General features: G+C 52.8%; 1 protein-coding gene across 1 annotated transcript; it reads left to right on the top strand.

The window, feature by feature from the left end:
* The first annotated feature begins 4286 nt into the window (after positions 1 to 4286).
* SMARCE1 (SWI/SNF related, matrix associated, actin dependent regulator of chromatin, subfamily e, member 1) lies at positions 4287 to 22430 on the top strand. The gene is made up of 9 exons (XM_038754199.1): positions 4287 to 4320; positions 7935 to 8039; positions 9972 to 10052; positions 10537 to 10668; positions 11545 to 11716; positions 13309 to 13481; positions 14924 to 15025; positions 16171 to 16390; positions 21667 to 22430. The coding sequence occupies exons 2-9, from the start codon at positions 7938 to 7940 to the stop codon at positions 21876 to 21878; spliced, it is 1194 nt and encodes a 397-aa protein (XP_038610127.1). The 5' UTR covers positions 4287 to 4320; positions 7935 to 7937; the 3' UTR covers positions 21879 to 22430.
* The last annotated feature ends 1561 nt before the right edge of the window (positions 22431 to 23991 follow it).

Below are 23991 nucleotides of genomic sequence, written 5' to 3'. Positions count from 1 at the left end.
GGCCTCCTGGAGGAGGTGAGCTCTCAGTAGGGCCTTGAAGGGAGGAAGAGAGCGAGCTTGGCGGATGGGCAGAGGGAGGGCGTTCCAGGCCCGGGGGATGACGTGGGCAGGGGGTTGATGGCGGGACAGGTGAGAACGAGGTAGGGTGAGGTGAGCACACACGCAGAGCACTGTACTAAGCGCTTGGGAAGTACAAGCACAAGAAGCAGTGTGGCTCAGTGGAAAGAGCGCGGGCTTTGGAGTCAGAGGCCGTGGGTTCAAATCCCGGCTCCGCCAAGTGTCAGCTGTGTGACTTTGGGCAAGCCACTTCACTTCCCTGGGCCTCAGTTCCCTCATCTGGAAAATGGGGATGAAGACCGTGAGCCCTCCGTGGGACAACTGGATCGATTTGTAACCTCCCCAGTGCTTAGAACAGTGCTTGGCATGTCGTAAGCGCTTAATAAATGCCATTATTATTACAAGTTGGCAACATCTAGAGACGGTCCCTACCCAACGGGAGGCTCACGGTCTAGAAGGGGAAGACAGAAAACAAAACATATTAATAAAATAAATAGAATAGATAGGTACAAGTAAAATAATCAGGTTGTCCCCCGTGGGGCTCACCGTCGTAATCCCCGTTTTACAGATGAGGGAACTGGGGCCCAGAGAAGTTAAGTGGCTTGCCCAAGGTGGTGGAGGCGGGATTCGAACCCGTGACCCCCAAGCCCGGGCTCTTTCCACTGAGCTTCCCTGGATAGGAGGGGCCCAAGGAGTCCCAACTGGTCCTCCATGGCGCTGACTACCTTGGGGTACAAAAAGAGCGAAGAGGCAGTGCTCCGCAAACAGTAAGCGCTCGGTCAGTGGGATTTATCGCTCAGGAAGTACGATCGATCGAGCACTTTCCGGGAGCAGAGCACTCTACCAACTGCCTGGCCAAGTAAAAAGCGACAGAGCGGGTAGGCATCTTCCCCTGCCCACAGGAAACTTGCAGCCTAGAGGAGCTAAATACCCTGGATTGATTCTGTAGGAAAATTCGGTGGGAATAACTCCCTCCTATAAATGTAATCGTGGGGGAATGAAATTCCTAGTCCTAAATTGACCTAAAGAGCACCTGACTGGAGAAGCAGAGTGGCCCGATGGGAAGAGCGCGGGCCTGGAAATCTGGGGGCCTGAGTCCTAATTAATAACAGTAACGATGGCATTTCTGGGAATGAAATTCCTATTCCTAAATTGACTTAAAGAGCACCTGACTGGAGAAGCAGAGTGGCCCGATGGGAAGAGCGCAGGCCTGGAAATCTGGGGGCCTGAGTCCTAATTAATAACAGTAACAATGGCATTTATGGGAATGAAATTCCTATTCCTAAATTGACTTAAAGAGCACCTGACTGGAGAAGCAGAGTGGCCCGATGGGAAGAGCGCGGGCCTGGAAATCTGGGGGCCTGAGTCCTAATTAATAACAGTAACGATGGCATTTATGGGAATGAAATTCCTATTCCTAAATTGACTTAAAGAGCACCTGACTGGAGAAGCAGAGTGGCCCGATGGGAAGAGCGCGGGCCTGGAAATCTGGGGGCCTGAGTCCTAATTAATAACAGTAACGATGGCATTTATGGGAATGAAATTCCTATTCCTAAATTGACTTAAAGAGCACCTGACTGGAGAAGCAGAGTGGCCCGATGGGAAGAGCTTGGGCCTGGAAATCTGGGGGCCTGAGTCCTAATTAATATCAGTAACGATGGCATTTATTAAGCGCTTACTACGTGCGAGGCACTGTTCTAAGCGCTGGGGAGGTTACAAGGTGATCAGGTTGCTCCACGGGGGGGCTCACAGTCTTCATCCCCATCTTCCAGATGAGGGAACTGAGGCACAGAGAAGCTGATTCCAACTTGGCCCCTTGCCCCCTGTGAGACCTTGGGGTGTGCCTCAGTTTCCCCTTACGTAAGAATGGGGATAAGCTAAGTGTCCTCCCTTCCCCTTAGACTGAGCCTCTTGTGGGACAGGGGCTATGTCCGACCTGTTTATTTAGTTCAGTGATTTGCACATAGTAAAGCGCTCAATAAATACCATGGTTATCTCTGTTAATGTTAAACTGTAAATTCAATAAAGAGTATATTCAAATGAGTTCATATTTAGGTGCCAGCTGCGTTATCTTGGGAGGCTCAGGTGCTTGGAGTCTTTAATCAATCAATCAATCGTATTTATTGAGCGCTTACTGTGTGCAGGGCACTGTACTAAGCGCTTGGGAAGTACAAGTTGGCAACATATAGAGACAGTCATCATCATCATCATCAATCGTATTTATTGAGCGCTTACTGTGTGCAGAGCACTGGACTGAGCGCTTGGGAAGTCCAAGTTGGCAACACATAGAGACAGTCCCTACCCAACAGTGGGCTCACAGTCTAAAAGGGGGAAACAGAGAACAAGACCAAACATACTAACAAAGTAAAATAAATAGAATAGATATGTACAAGTAAAATAAATAAATAAAGAGTAATAAATATGTACAAACATATATACATATATACAGGTGCTGTGGGGAAGGGAAGGAGGCAAGATGGGGGGAGGGGGAGGAAGGGGAGAGAAGTCCTCCTTTAATGAAAGATTTAACTGAATTATAGATACAGTACACCGAACTTATAGAGGGCATTTTATTCTTCCAAAGGGTCAGCAGCGCGCGACCTCTTTTAGCCGCACCAAATCCCTAGAGGGTAGGGAGAAGGGAGCATTTTTTTTTTTCCTCCAATTTTCAGGTGAGGTGAATTTTCAAAGTTACCCGTGGTCACCGTGCAGGCAAGTGGCAGAGCCGGGACCCGAATTCGTAGCCCCCACCGGAGCCCTCCGCCTCTCCGAAAAGGCGTCGTGGGCAGGGCCGTTCCAAGTGGCCATCGGGAGAGGCGGGTGGCCCAGAGCCAGGTGCCCATCCTCGTGTCTCTCTCCACTTCAGTCCATACTTCATGCTGCTGCCCAGATTATCTTTGTCCAGAAACGCTCTGGGCATATTACTCCCCTCCTCAAATATCTCCAGTGGCTACCAATCAATCTGCGCATCAGGCAGAAAATCCTCACCCTGGGCTTCAAGGCTGTCCATCACCTGGCCCCCTCCTACCTCACCTCCCTTCTCTCCTTCTCCAGCCCAGCCCGCACCCTCCGCTCCTCCGCCGCTAATCTCCTCACCGTACCTCGCTCTCGCCTGTCCCGCCATCGACCCCCGCCCCACGTCATTCCCCGGGCCTGGAATGCCCTCCCTCTGCCCATCTGCCAAGCTGGCTCTCTTCCTCCCTTCAAGGCCCTGCTGAGAGCTCACCTCCTCCAGGAGGCCTTCCCACACTGAGCCCCTTCCTTCCTCTCCCCCTCGTCCCCCTCTCCATCCTCGCTCTCGCCTGTCCCGCCATCGACCCCCGCCCCACGTCATTCCCCGGGCCTGGAATGCCCTCCCTCTGCCCATCTGCCAAGCTGGCTCTCTTCCTCCCTTCAAGGCCCTGCTGAGAGCTCACCTCCTCCAGGAGGCCTTCCCACACTGAGCCCCTTCCTTCCTCTCCCCCTCGTCCGCCTCTCCATCCCCCCCATCTTACCTCCTTCCCTTCCCCGCAGCACCTGTATATATGTATATATGTTTGTACATATTTATTACTCTATTTTAGTTGTACATATCTATTCTATTTATTTTATTTTGTTAGTATGTTTGGTTTTGTTCTCTGTCTCCCCCTTTTAGACTGTGAGCCCACTGTTGAGTAGGGACTGTCTCTGTATGTTGCCAATTTGTACTTCCCAAGCGCTTAGTCCGGTGCTCTGCACATAGTAAGCGCTCAATAAATACGATTGATGATGATGATGATGATTTGGCTTTTTGGTAGGATTTCAACAGTCGAGGGTCTTGTTAATTCCCCAGATAACATGAGGCCCCCTTGCCAAGAACAAGACACCCGGGGACCCGTTCTTAAGAAATAGCTCACCGGTCTGTCACCGTTCACCCCATCGTGGCTTTACGCATTTCAAGTTCTTCATTTTCCATCTTCCAGAAAAGCTAACTTTCCTATGTGTGCTGAGGTTTGGTTCTCTTTATTTTCTAGTTCTTCAGGTTCACCGTTAGGGAGCTGACAACTTCCCTGCAGAAATGTCAAGTAAGTTTCCCTTTCTGTTTCCCGTGCCGTTTATGAGGAACGAATTTCCCAGCAAAATGGAAATCCCATAGCCCCATCCCCAGCGGGCTCTTCAGACAGGACAGTTGGTTGTTTGTTGGGGAGTGTTCGCTCGCCGTGGTCTAGAACAAGTTATTTATTTTCTTTCTTTTGAACAGAAAGACCATCTTATGCCCCACCTCCCACCCCAGCTCCCGCAACAGTAAGTATTGATTTTCTTGTTCGTGGAAATCTGCTAGTGAGGCCTTGCTTCTTACACCCACACCCCCCTTCTGCGACAGTCAGGAGGTGATCCCAGCACCAGGACGGAGCACAGCCCACGTCCAAAGCGGCAGCTCGATTCTGCCTTTCCCTCGAAGGGGCGAACTCTGCGGAGATGCGGTTCTTTTTCAGTTCCCTTCTGCCTCCCGGATGGTCTCCGCCGGATCCGTAACAGAACCGGGTGGGAGCCGGCTCGGTTTCCCTCACGGGCTCGGCTCGGGCCTGAAGCGTATTTTAAAGGAGCCCGTTGACACGCGGCCCGTGGCGTGAAATTGGATTTCCCCCCCACGTCCTCCTCCTCCGTCCCCCTGCTCGGCCAGAACCGAGGCGTTCCCGTCCAGCCCTTAAACAGCACCCATTGCAATCCTCCTCTGGTCTGGCCCGGCGGGATTCTCCGGCCGCGGTCACGTTCCAGAGAGCCGGCCGAACCCCCGGGACCGGTGAAAAGATCTGGCGCGGCCGATGGGAATCTGATCCGGGGTTGAAGGGGGAAAGTGGTTTTTGCCCTTTACTTGGAATTCCTTTCAGCCAGGCCGGGCCCGTCTCCACCTTCTGCAGGGGACGGCCCCGGAGCCCTTCCGAGGCGGTGGCTTCGGCGACGTCACCGTTGGTCGAACCGGCGCGATTTTATTTTCAGATCCCTTTATGGCTCATTTCTGGTCTCTCACCCCACATAGGAAAAGGGGGCGAGGGTCAGTTTCATCCATTCATTCATTCAGTCGTATTTATTGAGCGCTTACTGTGTGCAGAGCACTGTACTAAGCGCTTGGGAAGTACAGGTTCAGGCGGGCAGGACTGCCGGGAGCCCGTCACTTCCAACTTCTTTTTCCCGGGCCCCCCCTTTCACCACCCCGTTGCGTCCCCAGGCTTACACATCCATCAGCGGCGCTGAAACGGACGGACCCGTTCGGGGTCAGGCCACGGACGGGCTTTGGGTCCTACCGTTGGGCCGAGCCTCCCAAGTGTAAAGGACGAAACGCGGTCCAAAAACCAATCAATCTGTGCAATTTGTGGAGCGCTTACTGGGTGCCGAGTACCGTACGGAGCGTTTTGCGGGAATTCGACGGGAGAGTGGGTAGACATGAGCCCGTGAAGAGCTTCGCCTGTCCACGTGGCGTGCTGTCGAAACGGGCCGGCGGCTTGGCGTTTATAAAGCACTTCCTATGAACTAAGCGCAGGGGTAGAACCAGGACGCTCATGTCAGCCCCAGCCCCTGCCTCACACGGGGCTCATCAATCAGTCAATCAATCAATCGTATTTATTGAGCGCTTACTGTGTGCAGAGCACTGTACTAAGCGCTTGGGAAGTACAAGTTGGCAACATATAGAGACAGTCCCTACCCAACAGTGGGCTCACAGTCATTGTTGCCCTGATGGCCTAAGGATTCCCTCAGATGGCTTCTCCCCCGTGTCACATTGGCTTCAGAACATTTGGCATGATCACTCCCACCTCCAGGATCAAGCTCCAGGGCCATGTAATAATAATGGCATTTCTTAAGCGCTTACTATGTGCAAAGCACTGTTCTAAGCGCTGATCTCTGCATTCCCACAAGGTAAAGCATCAGAGCCAGTTCCACACCTGCTCTACGACCTAAGATGAAAAAATCCCTCCACTTGGGCGATGATTCGCTAGGCATCTCTGGCAGTAAAGAGTGGGCGTCGAGAGGCTGGGTCACTTGACTTCTAGGGAATTTACGGTTTGATGTCTCCCGGAACGCATACGTGTTGCCTTTTCTGATGCTTAGGGACTTTCTCCCGTTGTTTGTTTCCATCACGGTGGCTGGAGGTCTTTGAAAAGTAGCACGTTAGCTGGCGGCCGACAGCACGGGCCGTTGGGATTTCTTGAAATCATTTTTATACACCGAAAAGAACAAGGGGCCAACCGCAGGGATGGGGATTGGGCCACACACCATTACCTTCCTTTCTGAGCATTGCCTAAAAATTGTGGCATTTGTCGGTGCCTACTATGCTTGGCACTGTACTGAGTGCTAGGGTAGATACGAGATAATCAGGTCGGGCACAGTCCCTGGCCCATATGGGACTCACAGTCTAGAGGGGAGGGGGAACGGGTGTTGAATTCCCACTTTGCAGATGTGGAAACTGAGGCGCAGAGAAGTCTTACCCAAGGTCGTCATCATCATCAATCGTATTTATTGAGCGCTTACTATGTGCAGAGCACTGTACTAAGCGCTTGGGAAGTACAAATTGGCAACATATACAATTGTCTATATACAATATACAATTATATACAATATATATATATATACATGTACAGCAGACAAGTGGCAGAATCAGGATTAGAACCCAGGTCCTCCAACTCCCGGGCTCTTGGCATTAGATCATTCTGCTTCTCTGGGAACCTGGATGTTAGAGAGGCCACCTGATTTTTAGAAAGCATTTCAAGTTTTCCACCCAGAGATCCTTCGTGGGAGCGGAAAGAGTCCATCTCTGATGCTATCAGCCCGATCAGGCCTTTCAGGAGCGAACAAAGAGAACTTCCATTCATTCAGTCGCATTTATTGAGCACTTGCTGTGTCCAACGCTGTACTAAGTGCTTTGGGGAGTACAATAGAACAATAACATTCCCGTCCCACAATGAGCTTACTTTCTAGAACGATTAAAGGCATAACAGAGATATAATCTCACGACTTTTTAAGGGTGACCCCATAGAATGAAGATGGTAATAGCAAATGCACCTCGCTTTTAGAGGCTAACAAATCTGATGGGAGGAGCAAAGAAGCCGTTGAGCAGGTGCCCCAAAACCTCTTCACCTTGTTGGATGTGCGCCATACGGGCAGAATATCAGACTTGGGCTGAAATTTTGATTTCCCTGGCAGAAGAAGGGGTCCCGTGAGGGTGTGTCGGCTTTGAGAGTTTCACATGGGCAAGTCCATCTCTTAGGAATTCCCCATTGGTACATTCCCTCGTGGTTCCGCTCTTCTCGGTTCTCCAAAACCGGGAGCCGCGGTCTTTTTGCCACGCTCCAGGAAAGGTGCCCTGCTCCGTGACCCTTTCTCCCCTGTGGCACAGTGGTGCAGAAGAAGAGGGGGGAAAGGGGGAGCTGAGGATGGGCGTCAGCCGAGGGCCGGGATCCCAGGAGGGGTCGGATTCTGTATCGGCGTCCCGGGCCTGATGGCGCTCAATCACCGAGTCCACCGTAACTGGAATTCCCGGCCTGAGTCCCCGCCGAGGGTGGCTGCGTAGCTTGATGCGGTGTGGTTGCGTGGTTGTGGTTGGTGGCCTCGGGGGTGGCACCCGACTGGTAGTCTGGCATCCGACGCGCCTCCGGGTGCCCGGGCCTTCCCGCCCCCGAGGTATTTCCCCGAGGCCGTGCGCCGTTTCCCGAACGGCCCCGGCCCTCGTTCGCCGCTCCCCGTGGAAGCTCTGCGGGCGTCCCGGTCGAAGGGTCCCGCGGCGGCCCAGCATCGTCGCCCATCGTTTCCTGTTGAAACTCCGGTTGCTTTTGCATGCCATATGCCGACCATTTTTCATTTTCGTGTTCTCCTCGTTTGAGCTCATTTCTCATTCGTGTTTTTGTCTCATTTGTTTCCATCAGCAAATGCCCAGCACACCGGGGTTTGTGGGATACAATCCATACAGCCATCTGGCGTACAACAACTACAGGCTGGGAGGGAACCCGGGCACCAACAGCCGGGTCACGGTAGGAGAATCAACTCTTTCGGCAACCGGCAAGCACCTGGACCCGGCCAGAAACGGTTTCAGAGTCAGGCCCCTCCGCACTCCGCCCTTCCCGTCCCGAGTAGGCCGCCCTTCCCGCTCGCCAGCCGTTCCGCTCCGCCTCCGCAAGCCGCTCGGGCGATCCGGGCGATGAGTAGGACGGGCCCGAGGAAATCCCCATCCCCGTTACCCCCCCCAGCTCCGACCCAGTCAGGAGAAGGGAAATCTTGGCGAGAGGAGAAAGCTCCGCAGTCAGGCAGGGCCGTGACTTCCGAGGTTGGAAGGAAACTCAAGTCGGGTTCTCCTCTGACTTGATCTGAGCTGTGACCTCCGCAGCAATCGAGCTGGGGGTTGGCTTAAGGACAGATCCTCTGGGGGAAGATTGAGTAGTGCTTTGTTCCCAGGATCAAATTGACCATTTTGGCCGTAGTTCGTGAGTAAACCCCCTCTCCCACCCCCAACCCCTCCGGGCCATCTACGGGGACGGGACACAGTCCTCTGGCCAAATCCAGCGGAATCGTGTCCGGCCTCCTTGCTGGCTGTGGGGTTTCAGGGCGCCGCTTGTCTTAAAGTGACCCCGGGGGCAAAGCCAGGAGCGGAAGCCCGTTGGTGTTTTCCTTTGCTGAGCCCGTGATTTAGCTGGTCACGATCCGTCTGTCTGGGGCCTTTCATTGTTTCCGCCCAGTGTTTACCTCATACGCATGTCCACAGTGTAACGTACCGTGTGTATCTTGTGGTCGCGCAGTAGGAAACCTGCCGAGGGGGTGTACGGGGGACGGGTGCTTTGATGGATTTCCTCCTGTCTGAATCCCGTGGGTCCACATTTGAAGAACGTGTAGTGACACGGAAGTCACCACGTGGACAAGCAGCCCCTCGCTCCTGCTTTTCCTCGCGACAGCTTCATTAGAGACCCCCAACCCAAACCACCAGCTTAACGCCCACCCAGCCACCGCTCGTTTCCTGGCTGCCGGAGCCTGATCCGGAAGGGGTCTTCAACCCCTGGAGGCACCGAGCCCCCACTCCTCCGGACCCCAACGGGGGCATGAAGGAGCCGGGGGCCAGAATTCCCTTCCCTGCTCGGGAGCCTCAGGCCGAGAGCAAGCGACGGGCAGAAGCTGCCCTGGCGGTCTGTCGTCCTGGAAACGGTCAGGCCGCGGACGTCCTTCGTATTCGAAGGTGACGCCACCGAGGTCAGCCCGTAAACCCGAAGGCGGCACCGGTAACCCGGCTGTCACAGGTTGTCCCACCCGGGCCTGACTTCTTTACCACTGATGGACTCGGCCCCGTCTCCCCTCTGACTTCCGTCTCCGGGCGTCCTCCAGGAGGTTGCGCTCGGAAAGAGCCGCCCCTCCCGGGATTCCGGAAAGAATAATGGAACGGAAAGCCCCATCCCCGGTGGGGCGTGACCATGCCATCCAGGCCACGTGGGGTCCCGTCACCAGCGCAGGCACACGTGTCCCCCGTGCGAGGAGGCCCCGGGTCTCGCGGGAGGCACACGGGAGGTGGGAGATGTCTCCGCTGTCAGTCAGGGCCTGGCCTGTGGTTGCCGCCCGGATCATTCCACGCTTCTTCACGCTGACTCCTTCCCTCCTGCCCCCGCCACCCCCGGAGTTGGAAAATCGGCAGCCGGGCACTCCGCCAGGAGAAAAGGATTGCGGGGCAGTAGCCGAGCGCTGCACTCCTGAGCACCGTTTCCGTTTGTTCCGATGCTTTTGTGACGACCTTGGCCACTCGCCACTCGTTTGAGGCGTGCTAGAGACCCGCTAGCGATAGCTGCAGCGGCGATATCGGTGGCCGGCTAGGAAGAGGATAGGCAGGTTGCCGGGCCAGATGCGTTGTTTTACGTGCTTTGCTCTTGGTCTCCCGGACCCGGTTGCCTCGAATGGACTAATGGCTCCGTTCACCTCTTTTCCAGGCTTCCTCTGGCATCACCATCCCCAAACCCCCGAAGCCTCCAGATAAGCCCCTGATGCCCTACATGAGATACAGCCGGAAGGTGAGTCCTCCGTGGCTCTCTGTCACGCTGGAGGAGCCTCGGGGTCCTCTCCTTGAGGAGAATTTCCAGTGGTTCTGCCGAGCGGATGCTTTGGGAAGTTGGGTGTATCTTGTCTTTAGAACGGGCAACGCCAGGAGACCCCGTGTTTTAGGCTGCGTCAGGGAGAGGGTGCGTAGGGCTGCGTTTCTGTGCATGGGTGTGGGTGCGTGCACCTCAGATGGGCAGCAAAGTGTGCCCTGAAGGTGAGGTTGGTTTCCTGCCCCGAGTCGACAAGAAGACACTGAAGAATTGTACGCCGAATAAGGGAGCTGGGCCCCCTTCGTTCACCGCTGGTGCCTGAGCTTCCTAGAGGGCAGAGAGGATGTTCCGCTTCCACGGAGCCGAAGGGTCGGTCGAATCTGTGGGTTGCGCTCCTTCCCCTCGAGGGCGTGTGGTTTGCGACTGTTCACACCTCGCTCTGAGAACCGGCTCTTGTCGTTTGAAGGTCTGGGACCAGGTGAAGGCCTCCAACCCCGACCTGAAGTTATGGGAGATCGGCAAGATCATCGGGGGGATGTGGCGAGACCTCACTGATGAAGAGAAACAGGAATATCTGAATGAATATGAAGCAGAAAAGGTAGCGTGGGGCCCGGGCCGCTGCCGGTCTGGTTCCGTGGTCATCGTAAATGATCAGCCGGTCAGTCAGACTTATTGAGCGCTTACCGTGTGCAGAGCACTGTACTAAGCGCTTGGGAGGGTACAATAGAACGATAAACAGACACATTCCCTGCCTACAAAGAGCTTACAGACTAGGGGGACCGTAGTGGTATTTCATCATCATCAATCGTATTTATTGAGCGCTTACTATGTGCAGAGCACTGTACCAAGCGCTTGGGAAGTACAAATTGGCAACATATAGAGGCAGTCCCTACCCAACAGTGGGCTCACAGTCTAAAAGGGGGAGGCAGAGAACAAAACCAAACATACTAACAAAATGAAATAAATAGAATAGATATGTACAAGTAAAATAAATAAATAAATAATATTAAATAAATAAATAAATAAATATTTCTTAAATAAATATTGAATGAATAAATAAATATTTCTTGAGTGCCCTCTGGGAATTGAACGTGGTACTTAGCGCTTGCCTCCCACCTCCATTCATTCATTCAGTCGTATTTATTGAGCTCTCACTGTGTGCAGAGCACTGTACTAAGCTCTTGGGAAGTACAAGTTGGCATTCATTCATTGTCGTATTTATCGAGCGCTTACCGTGCGCAGAGCGCTGTACTAAGCGCTTGGGAAGTACAAGTCGGCAACATCTAGAGACGGTCCCTACCCAACAACGGGCTCACAGTCTAGAAGGGGGAGACAGACAACAAAACAAAACACGCGGACAGGTGTCAAGTCATCAGAATAAGCAGAAATAAAGCTAGATGCCCATCATTAACAAAATAAACAGAATAGGAAGGCTCCCCTCGTCCACCAGCAGTTTCCCTGGCTTCATTTCCAGATCGAGTACAACGAGTCAATGAAGGCCTATCACAATTCCCCGGCTTACCTCGCCTACATCAACGCCAAGAGCCGGGCCGAGGCGGCGCTGGAGGAGGAAAGTCGACAGAGGCAGTCGCGCATGGAGAAAGGAGAGCCCTACATGAGCATCCAGCCGGCAGAAGATCCCGACGGTAAGAGAAAAGCCGAGCCGCTTGCCTCTCCGCCCGAAAGGGAGCCCTCCGGCTCCCTGGGACTCTGGAGTTGCCGTGAAGCGGTAACCGGTCAGGCGGAAATCCCCGTGGGATTTGCCTGAGAGGGATTTGTCTGACAGGGATTTGTCCCTGTCTCTTCCCGGGGGGCGGAGGGAAATTCACGTGAGCGTCACCCCCTCACAGCCTGCCGGGAAGAAAGGCCACCCAACATTGAGCTGCTAGTTTTGCTTCGCTCATTTTTCCCTCACCGACACGCCCACGCCATCCCCGCCGTTATCCCCCCTTCTCTCTCCCTTCCTGCAAAGCAGTGTGGCCTAATGTTAAGAGCACAGGGCTGGAAGTCACGGGGTGTGAGTTCTAATTTCAGCCCTGTCATTCGTCTGATGTGTGACCTCGGGCGGGTCACCTTTTCTTTTTAATTTGTTAATAATAATAATAATAATGATGGCATTTATTAAGCGCTTACTATGTGCAGAGCACTGTCCTAAGCGGTGGAGAGGTTACAAGATGATCAGGTTATCCCACGGTGGGGCTCCCAGTCTTCATCCCCGTTTTACAGATGAGGAAACTGAGGCCCAGAGAAGTGACTTGCCCAAAGTCACACAGCCAATTGGCGGAGCCGGGATTTGAACCCATGACCTCTGACTCCAAAGCCCGGGCTCTTTCCCACTGAGCCACGCAGTGCCAGGCACTGTACCAAGTGCTGGGGTAGATACAAAATAATCCGGTTGGATGGACACAGTCTGTTCCACACAGACCCCATTTTACAGACGAGGTAACTGAAGCACAGAAAGGTTAAGTGACTTACCCGAGGTCACACAGCAAACATGGCACAGGGAAGGGATGACAACCCGGGTCCTCTTGAGTTCAGGCCCGTGCTCGGTCTCCGCTGGTCCACACGGCTTCTCTGTGCCTCTCTGCGTAATCAGGATTCAACACTTGATAGCCTTCCTGCTTAGATTGTGAGCCCCATGTGGGACCTGCTCATCATCATCATCAATCGTATTTATTGAGCGCTTACTATGTGCAGAGCACCGTACTAAGCGCTTGGGAAGTACAAATTGGCACCACGTAGAGACAGTCCCTACCCAACAGTGGGCTCACAGTCTAAAAGGGGGAGACAGAGAACGAAACCAAACATACTAACAAAATAAAGATGACCTCGCATCTACCCCGGCGCTCAGTACAGCGCTTGGCACGTAGAGAGCACTTAACAAAGACTGCAGTCGTTATTATTCTTTTGCAGAATCTGAATGGCTTAGTTGCACGGTGACCAGGACGGTTCTGGATCGCAGCAAAGCGGTTTAGCTGCCGTTAAACCCTCGAGTCCTGCCACGAGGGTGTTGTGTTTTCATATGCTGCCTCAGTTTCTTCCCGAAGAGACTTGGCTGGCATCTTCGTTGGCCATCAGTAAACCCCGCCTGGTCCCTAGAAGGATTTATGAAAGACTGCCCAGGGCCCCTGCCCCGAGTCTTGCTTGGGAGATTCCCCATTCCCCATCCCACATCCCCGGAAGCATCTTGGCTCCGTTTGGTGAGTGTCGGCGGCCCGAACCCGGATTCTTGTTTCAGATTACGACGACGGCTTCTCGATGAAGCACACGGCCACGGCCCGTTTCCAGAGAAACCACCGGCTGATCAGTGAAATTCTGAGCGAGAGCGTGGTGCCGGACGTGCGGTCGGTGGTCACGACAGCCAGGATGCAGGTCCTCAAACGCCAAGTCCAGTCCTTGATGGTCCACCAGGTACGGACGGCTCCTTCCGCAGCTTCCCGTCGGAGCTCGGGGGCCGGAACGGCTCGGCCCGGGTGGCCCGGCCTTGTTCTGTCGCGTCGGGGCCTTGCCGGTCACCTTAATTCCTCGATTTAGGGGAGAGGTTACGAGTGAGGCCTTTCCAGTTGAAGCTCATTTCAAGTTCTTAACGGCCTTCTTGTGAGGCTTTTGTTGTTGTTGTTGTTATTGTGTTGGGAAGGGGACGGATTAAGTTCCTTAACGTTGTTGAGCGACTCCCAGGAAACACTAGGGCACCTGCCCCGTGATCATCATCAATCGTATTTATTGAGCACTTACTGTGTGCAGAGCACTGTACTAAGCAATTGGGAATTACAAATTGGCAACATATAGAGACAGTCCTTACCCAACAGTGGGCTCACAGTCTAAAAGGGGGAGACAGAGAACCAAACCAAACGTACTAACAAAATAAAATAAATAGAATAAATATGTACAAGTAAAATAAATAGAGTAATAAATATGTACAAACATATATACATATATACAGGTGCTGTGGGGAAGGGAAGGAGGTAAGATGAGGGGGATGGAGAGGGGGACGAGGGGGAGAGGAAGGAAGGGGCTCAGTCTGGGAAGGCCTCCTGGAGGAGGTGAGCTCTCAGTAGGGCCTTGAAGGGAGGAAGAGAGCTAGCTTGGTTCTTAACGGCCTTCTTGTGAGGTTTTTGTTGTTGTTGTTGCTGTTGTTGTGATTGTGTTGGGAAGGGGACGGATTAAGTTCCTTAATGTTGTTGAGCGACTCCGAGAAAACGCTAGGGTACCTGCCCCGTGATGATCGCTTACCACCCTTTTTTTAACAGTATTTGTTAAGCACTTACTGTGTGTGCCATTCATTCAATTCATTCATTCAGACGTATTTATTGAGCGCTTACTGTGTGCAGAGCACTATACTAAGCGCTCGGAAAGTACAATTCGGCAGCAGGTAAGGGACAATCCCTACCCAACAACGGGCACTGTTCTAACAGAGTCAGAGACCAAAAAAAATCAGTTCGGCCACAATCCCCGTCCCACTTGGGACTCACGGTCTTAGGGGGAAGTATCCCCACTTCACAGAGGAGGAAACCGAGGCACCGAGAAGTCACGTGACTTGCCCAAGGTGACACACACACAGCAGGAAAAGCGGTGGAGCTGGGAATAGAACCCAGTTCCTCTTGATTCCCGGGCCCATGCTCTTTTCAGTAGGTTACGCTGGTTCTCTGAGGGCCCCCGATGCCCTTTCCTGGGTCAGAGTCCGTTGGCTGCACTTGAAACCCTCCTGGGAAAAATTCAGGGGCCGCGCCATCCTAGAAACCCCGGGCCCACGAGTGAGAGAGAGAGAGAGAGCAGAGCAATACCGCCCGACCCAATTGAGGAAAGCGGAGGCGGGAGTGAGACCTCAAGGAGCTTCCATTTTTGTCTTCTAGCGAAAGCTAGAGGCCGAGCTCCTGCAGATCGAAGAGCGTCACCAGGAAAAGAAGCGCAAGTTCTTGGAAAGCACCGATTCATTCAACAACGAACTGAAGAGGGTACGGATCGGCCGGGCCGGCTTCTGTGGCGTCGTGCCAAGCAGACTAAACGTCAGGTGCTGGGGTCGAGTCAGGCCAGATGTAGCCCCACGTCCCACCTAGGGCTTGCGGCCTAAGGGGGAGGGAGAACGGGGGTTTAATTCCCAATTTTACAGATGAGAAAATGAGTAAGTGACTTGCCCAAGGGCACGCAGCAGGTTACTGGCAGAGCCGGGGTGACAACTCAGTAAGCCCCGCTGCTTCTGAACTTTTATCTTTCCATCCCCTGGGTTCATATCGGTGCAGTCCTTCCGTGGCGGGGTGACAGTACGTGTTTTCTGCACTCGTGCGGGTCCTGCAACACAAAGCGATGAGTAATAGTAATAATGGTGGTATTTGTTAAGCGCTTACTATGTGCCAGGCACCGTACTAAGCGCTGGGGAGGACTCCCCCTGTCCCATGTGGGGCTCCCTGTCTTAAACGCCATTTTACAGCTGCGATGATAGGCCCAGAAAAGTGAAACGACTCGCCCGATGTCACCCAGCAGACTGACGTGGCTCCAAGGCCCGTGCTCTACCCGCTGTGCCAGGCTGCTTCCCCTAGGCAGCGTGGGTATGTCTGCTTATGTTGCCTCCCAAGTGCTTAGTCCAGTGCTCTGCACACAGTAGGCGCTCAATAAATACGATTGATTGCTTAGTCAGATCAGCTGCGCAGTGCGAATAACTTTGGCTAGCTGCTTGGCACGAAAAGCCTGGTAGCTAATTCCTTCCCTCATCTGTAAAATGGGGATGAAGACTGTGAGCCCCCCGTGGGACAGCCTGATCGCCTTGTAAAGTCCCCAGCGCTTAGAACAGTGATCCGCACATAGTAAGCGCTTAATAAATGCCGCCGTGGTGATGATTATTATTGTTACCAGACGGAGTCGTGGAACAGAAACCCCGTAGTCACTCCGGGGTTTTCATTATTACCTGGCTCTTGGCTGCCGGCGCTCCTGTTCTCACCCCCGCTTCCTGTGTGAGCGCAGGCGCCCGCCGTTCAGATCGGCGAGAGCAGGAGCCAGGATTCCCGTGAACCCCCATCCCGGCCGTTCCCGCCTCCCCGAACTGGGAAAGCCAACCCCCAGCCTCCCGCTCACCGACCGTCCCTTGTCCCCTCCCGGCGGCCAGCTGTGCGGCCTGAAGGTGGAGGTGGACATGGAGAAGATCGCGGCCGAGATCGCCCAGGCGGAGGAACAGGCCCGCAAGCGGCAGGAGGAGAGGGAGAAGGAGGCGACGGAGCCCGCGGAGCGCGGCCAGGGCGGGACGGCGGCCTCGGCCGCGGAGGAGGAGCGGGCCGCCGACGGGGCCGACGACAAGAAGGAGGAAGACGGCGCTCCCATGGAGACAGGTAACTGCCCGTCCCCCGACCCCCGGACCCTCCCCCAGACCTTATAGGCCTTATTGTACTTATTTTATCTATTTATAAAAAATAAATTTTATTTTATTTTACTTATAGGCCTTATTTTACTTGTATTATTTTATTTTGTTAATATGATGCCGAAGCATCAGTAGCCACCAACAAATACATCCCCGCCTCTAGCCCCCGGGGACTCCGAGGGTCCGGGTTTGGGGGCTTGACGATGCCATTTGTTAAGCGCCGACGGTGCGAAAAGCTGTTCTAAGCGCTGGGGAGGTTGCAAGGTGATCGGGTTGGCCCACGGTGGGGCTCAAAGTCTTAATCCCCATTTTACAGATGAGGGAACTGAGGCCCAGAGCGGTGAAGTGACTGGCCCAAGGTCACGCAGCTGACAATTTTGGCGGAGTCGGGATTTGAACCGGGCCCTTTCCACTGAGCCACGCTGCTTCCGTCGGGCCGTTCAGGAAGAGGCCTGGGGTCCGGGCGGTCCAGTCTGGCAGGCGGTCGGTGCTTTAGGTTTTGGCCGTCCTAGAATTCATTAAGCGCTTACTATGTGATAAGCACTGTTCTGAACGCTAGTGTAGGGACAGGTTAGTCCAGTTGGACGCCTTCCCTGCCCCACGTGGGGCTCACAGTCAAAAGTAGGAAGGAGAACAGATGTCAGATCCCCATTTTACAGCAGAGGAAGCTGAGGCCCAGCGAATAATAATTGTTAAACACTTACTGTGTGCCAAGCACTGTTCTAAGCACTGGGGTAGATACCGGGAAGGAGGAGGGCTTAGTGGATAGAGGACGGGCCTGGGATTTAGAAAGTCATGGGTTCTAATTCCGGCTCCACTGCTTGTCTGCCGGGTGGCCTTGGGCAAGCCACTTCGCTTCTCGGTGCCTCAGTTACCCCATCTGTAAAATGGGGATTCATTCATTCATTCAGTCGTATTTGTTGAGCGCTTACTGTGTGCAGAGCACTGTACTAAGCGCTTGGGATGTACAAGTTGACAACATATAGAAACGGTCCCTACCCAACGCGGGCTCACAGTCTAGAAGGATTGAGACTGTGAGCCCCATGTGGGGCAAGGAACTGTATTTATTTATTTTACTTATACATATTTATTCTATTTATTTTATTTGTTAATATGTTTGGTTTTGTTCCCCTTCTAGACTGTGAGCCCGCTGTTGGGTAGGGACCGTCTCTATATGGTGCCAAGTTGGACTTCCCAAGCGCTTAGTACAGTGCTCTGCACACAGTTAGCGCTCAATAAATACAATTGAATGAACGAATGAATGTCCGATCCAATTTGCTTGTATGTACCCCGGCACTTAGTAAGCGCTTAACAAATACCACAATTATTATTATACAAGTTAATCAAGGTGGACACAGTCCCTGTCACACACGGGGCTCATACCGTTAGCCCTGTTTTGCAGATGAGGTAACTGAGATGCAGAGAAGTGAAGTGACTTGCCCGAGGTCACACAGCAGATGGTGGCGGAACTAGAATTAGAATGCAGGTCCTTCTGAGAAGCAGCGTGGCTCAGTGGAAAGATAATAATAATATAACTATTATATTATTATAACAATCCGGCTTTGGAGTCAGAGGTCGTGGGTCCAAATCCCGGCTCCACCGACTGTCAGCTGTGTGACTTTGGGCAAGTCACTTCACTTCTCCGGGCCTCAGTTCCCTCATCTGTAAAATGGGGATAAAGACTGTAAGCCCTCCGTGGGACAACCTGATCACCTTGTAACCTCCCCAGCGCTGTGCACATAGTAAGCGCTTAACAAATGCCGTCATTATTATTATTATTATTATTCTGACCGCCAAGCCCGGGCTCTATCCACTAAGCCACGCTGCTTCCACAGTCACACAGCAAGCAGATGGCGGAGTCCGGATTTGAACCCGGGCCTTCGACTCCCGGCCCCCAGCTCTTTCATCATCATCATCATCATCATCAATCGTATTTATTGAGCGCTTACTATGTGCAGAGCACTGTACTAAGCGCTTGGGAAGTGCAAATTGGCAACATATAGAGACAGTCCCTACCCAACAGTGGGCTCACAGTCTAATTTCCCGGAGGCCATGCTGTCCTGGGTTCAAGGAACTGCGCTGGGCGGTCTCTCCCAGCTTCTGCTCCCGGGAACTCACACGGGTCGGTCAACGGGAAACATCCCTAGGGATAGCCACCTCAGTCGGGTGGAATTTCGAACCATTCCAAGGGTATCCCAGTAGCCTCTGGTTCGCCCGTCGTCTCTACAAGAACTGCTGATGAGCAAATCCTTAGGGCTCCTATAAACCAATCCGTCAAACTTCCCCCGAATTCGCCATCCATTAATCCATCCACTAATCATTCCCACCCCCGGGATCGTCTTCTTGGAAAAGGAGAGGGGCGCAGCCCCAGTTTTAGCCACCCCCCCACAATGAGACAGTTCAAGGAAGCCGAGTGGACTTCGGTGGGGCGGTGTTTTCTCGAGAAGCAGCGTGGCTCGGCGGAAAAGAGCCCGGGCTTTGGAGTCAGAGGTCATGGGTTCCAATCCCGGCTCCGCCAATTGTCAGCTGGGTGACTTTGGGCAAGTCACTTCACTTCTCCGGGCCTCAGTGACCTCATCTGCAAAATGGGGATTAAGCCTGCAAGCCCCACGTGGGACAACCTGATTACCTTGCCAGCGCTTAGAACAGCGCTTTGCACATAGGAAGCGCTTAATAAGTATCATTATTATTTTGTATTTTATTATTCTTGCCCTGCCCTATAGGGGAAACCTGGGTATCGGACCTGGAAAAATGCAAAGCCTTTTTTCTTTCACTCAGTCAGCTAGCTCTCTTCCTCCCTTCAAGGCCCTACTGAGAGCTCACCTCCTCCAGGAGGCCTTCCCACACTGAGCCCCCGCCTTACCTCCTTCCCCTCCCCACAGCACCTGTATATATGGATATATGTTTGTTTGTATTTAATACTCTATATATTTATTTTATTTGTACATGTTTATTCTATTTATTTTATTTTGTTAACATGTTTTGTTTTGCGCTCTGTCCCCCCTTCCTAGACTGTGAGCCCACTGTTGGGTTGGGACCGTCTCTATATGTTGCCGACTTGTGCTTCCCAAGCGCTTAGTACAGTGGTCTGCACACAGCAACCACTCAATAAATACGATTGAATGAATGAATGTATTGATTGCTATGTGCAAAGCACTGTACTAAGCGCTTGGGAGAGTACAGTATAATGCTAAAGAGGCACATTCCCTACCCACAACAAGCTTAGAGACTAGAGGAGAGACCAGCAACAATGTGAATAAATAAATCACAGATAAATGTGAGTAGCAGCGTGGCTCAGTGGAAAGAGCCCGGGCTTAGGAGTCAGAGGTCACGGGTTCGAATTCCAACTCCGCCCCATGTCTGCTGTGTGACCTTGGGCAAGTCACTTCACTTCTCTGAGCCTTGTTCCCTCATCTGTAAAATGGGGATGAAGACTGTGAGCCCCCCGTGGGACAACCTGATCACCTTGTATCCCCCCAGTGCTTAGAACAGTGCTTTGCACGTAGTAAGCGCTTAATAAATGCCATTATTATTATTATTATTATATTATTATTATTATATTATTTAATAATAATAATAATGGCATTTATTAAGCGCGTACTTAATAAGCGAGGGAGGGGAGGGGATGAGTAAAGGGAGCAAGTCAGGGTGATGCAGAAGAGAGAGGGAAGAGAGGAAAGGAGGACTTAGGAAAGGCTTCATGAAGGAGATGTGCCTTCAATAAGGTTCTGAAGGGGGGAGAGTTATTGTCGGATCTGAGAAGGGAGGGCGTTCCAGCCCAGAGGTAAGGCTGTGGGCGGTGAAATTAATCAATCAATCAATCATATTTATTGAGCGCTTACTGTGTGCAGAGCACTGTAATAAGCGCTTGGGAAGTACAAGTTGGCAACATATAGAGACGGTCCCTACCCAACAGTGGGCTCGCAGTCTAAAAGGGGGAGACGGAGAACCAAACCAAACATACTAACAAAATAAAATAAATAGAATAGATATGTACAAGTAAAATAAATAGAGTATTAAATATGTACAAACATATATACATATATACAGGTGCTGTGGGGAAGGGAAGGGGGTAAGATGAGGGGGATGGACAGGGGGACGAGGGGGAGAGGAAGGAAGGGGCTCAGATCGGGGTAGTGTGAGAAGGTTAGGTTAGAGAAGCTAAATGTGCAGGCTGGGTTGTAGTGGGAGAGTAGCAAGGGGACAAAAATCCCTTCCCGTGCCCCCAATCACACCGTCTCTGGCCCAGAGCCAGAAAACGCTCCCTCCTACTTGAAGGAGAGGAGCGTCCAAAAGCCACCATCTCCTCTGGTCAGAATTTCCTCCTCACCCCACTGGCATTCGTTCCTCAAAAGCATCCTCCCAGCCCGAGCGAGGGCCGTCGCTCTCGAGGACCGGCCGTGGGGAGGAGGTTTCGGGGAAAATCGGTCGGCATCTTGAGTCGGTCCTTTCCGTCAGCCCCATCATCATCATCAGTCGTATTTATTGAGCGCTTACTGTGTGCAGAGCACTGTACTAAGCGCTTGGGAAGGACAAATTGGCAACGTATAGAGACAGTCCCTACTCAACAGTGGGCTCACAGTCTAAAAGGCCCAGCGTAGCAGATCAGAGCAGACCTCCTCCAGACTGAGCCCCTTCCTTCCTCTCCCCCTCGTCCCCCTCTCCATCCCCCCCATCTTACCTCCTTCCCTTCCCCACAGCACCTGTATATATGTATATATGTTTGTACAGATTTATTACTCTATTTTACTCGTACATATCTATTCTATTTATTTTATTTTGTTAGTACGTTTGGTTTGGTTCTCTGTCTCCCCCTTTTCGACTGTGAGCCCACCGTTGGGTAGGGACTGTCTCTCTATGTTGCCAACTTGGACTTCCCAAGCGCTTAGTCCAGTGCTCTGCACAGAGTAAGCGCTCAATCAATACGATTGACGATGATGATGATGATCAGATAGGCGGGTTTCGGTCTTCGAGCCTCCAACTGCCGAGCGAAGTCGTGCTCCACCAAGGTTTGGCAGTGAGCGGAGGGCGTCGCGGAGGTGAAGGGACGGCTCCGGAGGAGGCGGGGCCGTCGAGCCGCCGGGGAAGGGACCCCGGAGTCGGAAGTCCGGACTCGTCGTTCCGCTCCGGCATCCGATTAACCGCCCGCTCTCTCCCCACCCCGTCTCCGGGCCGCCCCCCTCGCCTTCAGGAGAGCGGGTTTGGGTCCGGGCCCCGCGCGCTGACGGTGCCCGTGTCCGTTTGCAGAGGACCCGCCCCCCGAGGAGGCAGCGGAAAGCCAGCAGAACGGCGAGGAGGGCGCGGGCAGCCCCGAGGAGAAAGAGAGCGGGCAGGAGGGAGCGGACAGCGCGGCCGAGGAGGGCACCAGCGACAGCAACACGGGCTCCGAGAGCGCCAGTGCCACGGCGGAGGAGCCCCCGGCGGACCCGGCCCCCGACGACGGCGAGAAGAAAGAATAGACGGCGTCCCTCCCCTCCCCTCCCCGCCCCTGGGTTCGAATCCTTTTTAATGAAATCCCGACACCGAGTTGCGCGTTGGCGCTGGCTCCATCCGTGGGGAGCCCCAACCAACTAGAAACAATACGCTTCCGAGGCCGAAGGCTGAATGACCGCTTCTTTGGTTTCGGGCCGATTTCAACCTTCCCGGCCCGCAGGGCCCTGGCGACTAGGGGGGGGGGAAGTCAGGTGCCACGGGGGGGCTGCTCCTGGCCGGGCCCCTTCGCTTTCCAGCCGGGATAGGATCCCACTCCGGCTCGGTGCCCGGAAGGGGATCGGTTGCTTCCTGAGGAGGGTCGGGTGGGCTTTGGGTACAGATTCGCACCGCCCAGAGGATGAGGAAGACTGTAAGCTCCTTGGGGGCAGCGACTGTGGCCACCGACTCTGTTGTATTGTCCTCTCCCAAGCCCTTAGTTGAGTGCCGCGCGCACAGCACAGGGAATGTGCCCGCCAACCGTGTCGTACTCTCCTAAGGGCTCTGCACACAGTAAGAACTCAATAAATACCATTGACAGATTTCACTGACTGATTGATTGAATGAATGGGATTTTAGCCCAAGGAGCCCTGAAGCAGGAAAGAGTGGAAATGCACTGGGGTGGTAGCCTCCCATCATCAATCGTATTTATTGAGCGCTTACTATGTGCAGAGCACTGTACTAAGCGCTTGGGAAGTACAAATTGGCAACATATAGAGACAGTCCCTACCCAACAGTGGGCTCACAGTCTCACAGTCCCATCACCCTCATGGAGTTGAACTTGCGTTTCCAGGTTCTTCAGCGGTAGATTAAACCTTCCTCCAATTTCTCTGTGGAAAACCTGCGAACTTCTACCGCAGAAAGGCCTAGAGCAACTGAAGGGGATTCGAGTCCTGCCACTCCTTTTTTTATGAACTTGCCATCTCTTCCTCCTCATCCCTGTTTCCTCCCGTTTTCCTTTTTTCTTGCCCCTCCTTTCCCTTCCTCCCTCTCTTTTTTTGTCTATTGTATGTGTGGCATTGTGTAGTGGGGGGTGGAGGGAGGGCAGAAGGCATTGTTATCAACAGGAGACGAACGGCGGAGGTGGGATTAGAACCCGTGACCTGACGCTCATAGTGTTATATAGCTTCTCTATTATGTGCAAAACTCTGTATTGAGCACTGAGGAGAGATCATCATCATCATCAATCGTATTTATTGAGCGCTTACTGTGTGCAGAGCACTGTACTAAGCGCTTGGGAAGTACAAGTTGGTAACATATAGAGACAGTCCCGACCCAGCAGTGGGCTCACAGTCTACAGAGATGAGATAGACTCACCGTCCAAGAGGGAGGGAGAGAAGGTTTTGAATCTCCACTTTACAGGGGAGGAAACTGGACACAGAGAAATGAAGTGACTTGCCCCAGGTCACACAGCAGGTAAGCGCTTAAGATATAAAATTTCCTGAGACGATTTCCGGTCCAACGCAAGGAAATTGAAGACGCAACACTTCCGTTTCAGGGAAACGCCTACGGGTTTTTGCTGAGGACCTTAGATGGAATCAGTAGGGTCCTGACTCCAGGAATTCAGGTAAGTCTGGGAATCCAAACGAATGATAATGTCGGTGGTGGCATTTCGATCCATCAGGGGTGTTCACTGAGCTCTTACTGTGTGCTAAGCGCTTGGGAAAGCATAATACAAAGAGTTGTTACGAATGATAATATTGGTGGTGGCATTTCGATCCATCAGGGGTGTTCCCTGAGCTCTGACTGTGTGCTAAGCGCTTGGGAAAGTATAATACAAAGAGTTGTTACCAATGATAATATTGGTGGTGGCATTTCGATCCATCAGGGGTGTTCACTGAGCTCTTACTGTGTACTAAGCGCTTGGAAAAGTATAATACAAAGAGTTGTTACGAATGATAATATTGGTGGTGGCATTTCGATCCATCAGGGGTGTTCACTGAGCTCTGACTGTGTGCTAAGCGCTTGGGAAAGTACAATACAAAGAGTTGTTACGAATGATAATATTGGTGGTGGCATTTCGATCCATCAGGGGTGTTCACTGAGCTCTTACTGTGTGCTAAGCGCTTGGGAAAGTATAATACAAAGAGTTGTTACGAATGA

The sequence above is a fragment of the Tachyglossus aculeatus genome, chromosome 11 (genome assembly GCF_015852505.1).
Source record: "Tachyglossus aculeatus isolate mTacAcu1 chromosome 11, mTacAcu1.pri, whole genome shotgun sequence".
NCBI classification, from domain to species: domain Eukaryota; kingdom Metazoa; phylum Chordata; class Mammalia; order Monotremata; family Tachyglossidae; genus Tachyglossus; species Tachyglossus aculeatus.
The sequence above is the reverse complement of the archived record's forward strand: the minus strand, read 5'-3'. Positions and strand labels throughout refer to the sequence as shown.

Coding starts and splice junctions, on each gene's coding strand:
- SMARCE1 (XM_038754199.1), top strand. CDS start 7,938: ATGCCCAGCACACCGGGGTTTGTGGGATACAATCCATACAGCCATCTG. Junction 11,717..13,308: donor GCCGGCAGAAGATCCCGACG/GTAAGAGAAAAG, acceptor TTCTTGTTTCAG/ATTACGACGACGGCTTCTCG. Junction 16,391..21,666: donor CGGCGCTCCCATGGAGACAG/GTAACTGCCCGT, acceptor GTCCGTTTGCAG/AGGACCCGCCCCCCGAGGAG.